Source organism: Carlito syrichta, unplaced genomic scaffold (assembly GCF_000164805.1).
Source record: "Carlito syrichta isolate Samal-C Ts95f unplaced genomic scaffold, Tarsius_syrichta-2.0.1 Scaffold302349, whole genome shotgun sequence".
In the NCBI taxonomy this organism is placed as follows: Eukaryota; Metazoa; Chordata; class Mammalia; order Primates; family Tarsiidae; genus Carlito; species Carlito syrichta.
Window position 1 is genome coordinate 16,322 of NW_007246445.1, and position 670 is coordinate 16,991.

A 670-nucleotide genomic window follows, 5' to 3' on the forward strand; every position below is an offset into this window, starting at 1 on the left:
CGACCGCGGGACGTTTTCGGTGCCCTCCATGGCCGCGCGCTCTTCAGCGGCCGTAGACTCCCCGAGGCAGACGCGCCGGCTCTCCGGGCTACCCTGCGGGCACCGGAGGCCGCAGTCGCCGGGGCGGGGCCCTCCCCTCGCTGTGCCGGTGTCCGCGCACCGAGAAGGAGCGACGAACCCGCCCCATCCAGCCGCGACCCCGGGCGCCGGAGCCGCCCCTCCCCTCCGGCTGCGCTTACTCCGGGACAGGCGTCCTCCCCCTGCTGTCCCACGAGGATGTAGAGCGGCTCCCCGCGACCGAGGGAGAAGATCGCCGAGATGAAGACGCCATGCGCCCGCGACAGGTGGTTCCTGGCGCCTTTGCCGCCCGCGGCCCCGTAGGCTGAGATCCTGCGGGAGGCGGGCGTGAGAGCCCGGCGCCCGGCCTCAGGCCGGCAGCCCCGGCGGAAGGTGGCCACGGAGGCGGCTCGGGAACTTTGTGTCTGAGGGACTTAGGGGCTGCAGTCGACTCTGAAGGAATGGAAATGCTAGGCCTGCACACCGCAAAATTAGATTCTACACTTACGTTAGGAGCGGTAACGGCGATGGGGGGAAGCTCAAGCCACCCCCTCGCGCCGCGGCTGGTGAGGGGCCCTCGGCTGGGCGGGAACCGATCCCGGGGACCGGCTAA

The 670-nt window shown here is 71.2% G+C and overlaps 1 protein-coding gene across 1 annotated transcript in view; it reads right to left on the reverse strand.

The window, feature by feature from the left end:
• The window catches only part of LTK (leukocyte receptor tyrosine kinase), a 9,837-nt gene that overhangs the window by 8,097 nt on the left and 1,070 nt on the right, over positions 1 to 670 (reverse strand). Inside the window, exons 4-5 of the mRNA XM_008056408.2 lie at positions 240 to 390; positions 5 to 93 (exon numbers count right to left, since the gene is read on the reverse strand). Coding sequence (XP_008054599.1) covers positions 5 to 93; positions 240 to 390 — 240 coding nt within the window. The remainder of the gene's footprint in view (positions 1 to 4; positions 94 to 239; positions 391 to 670) is intronic.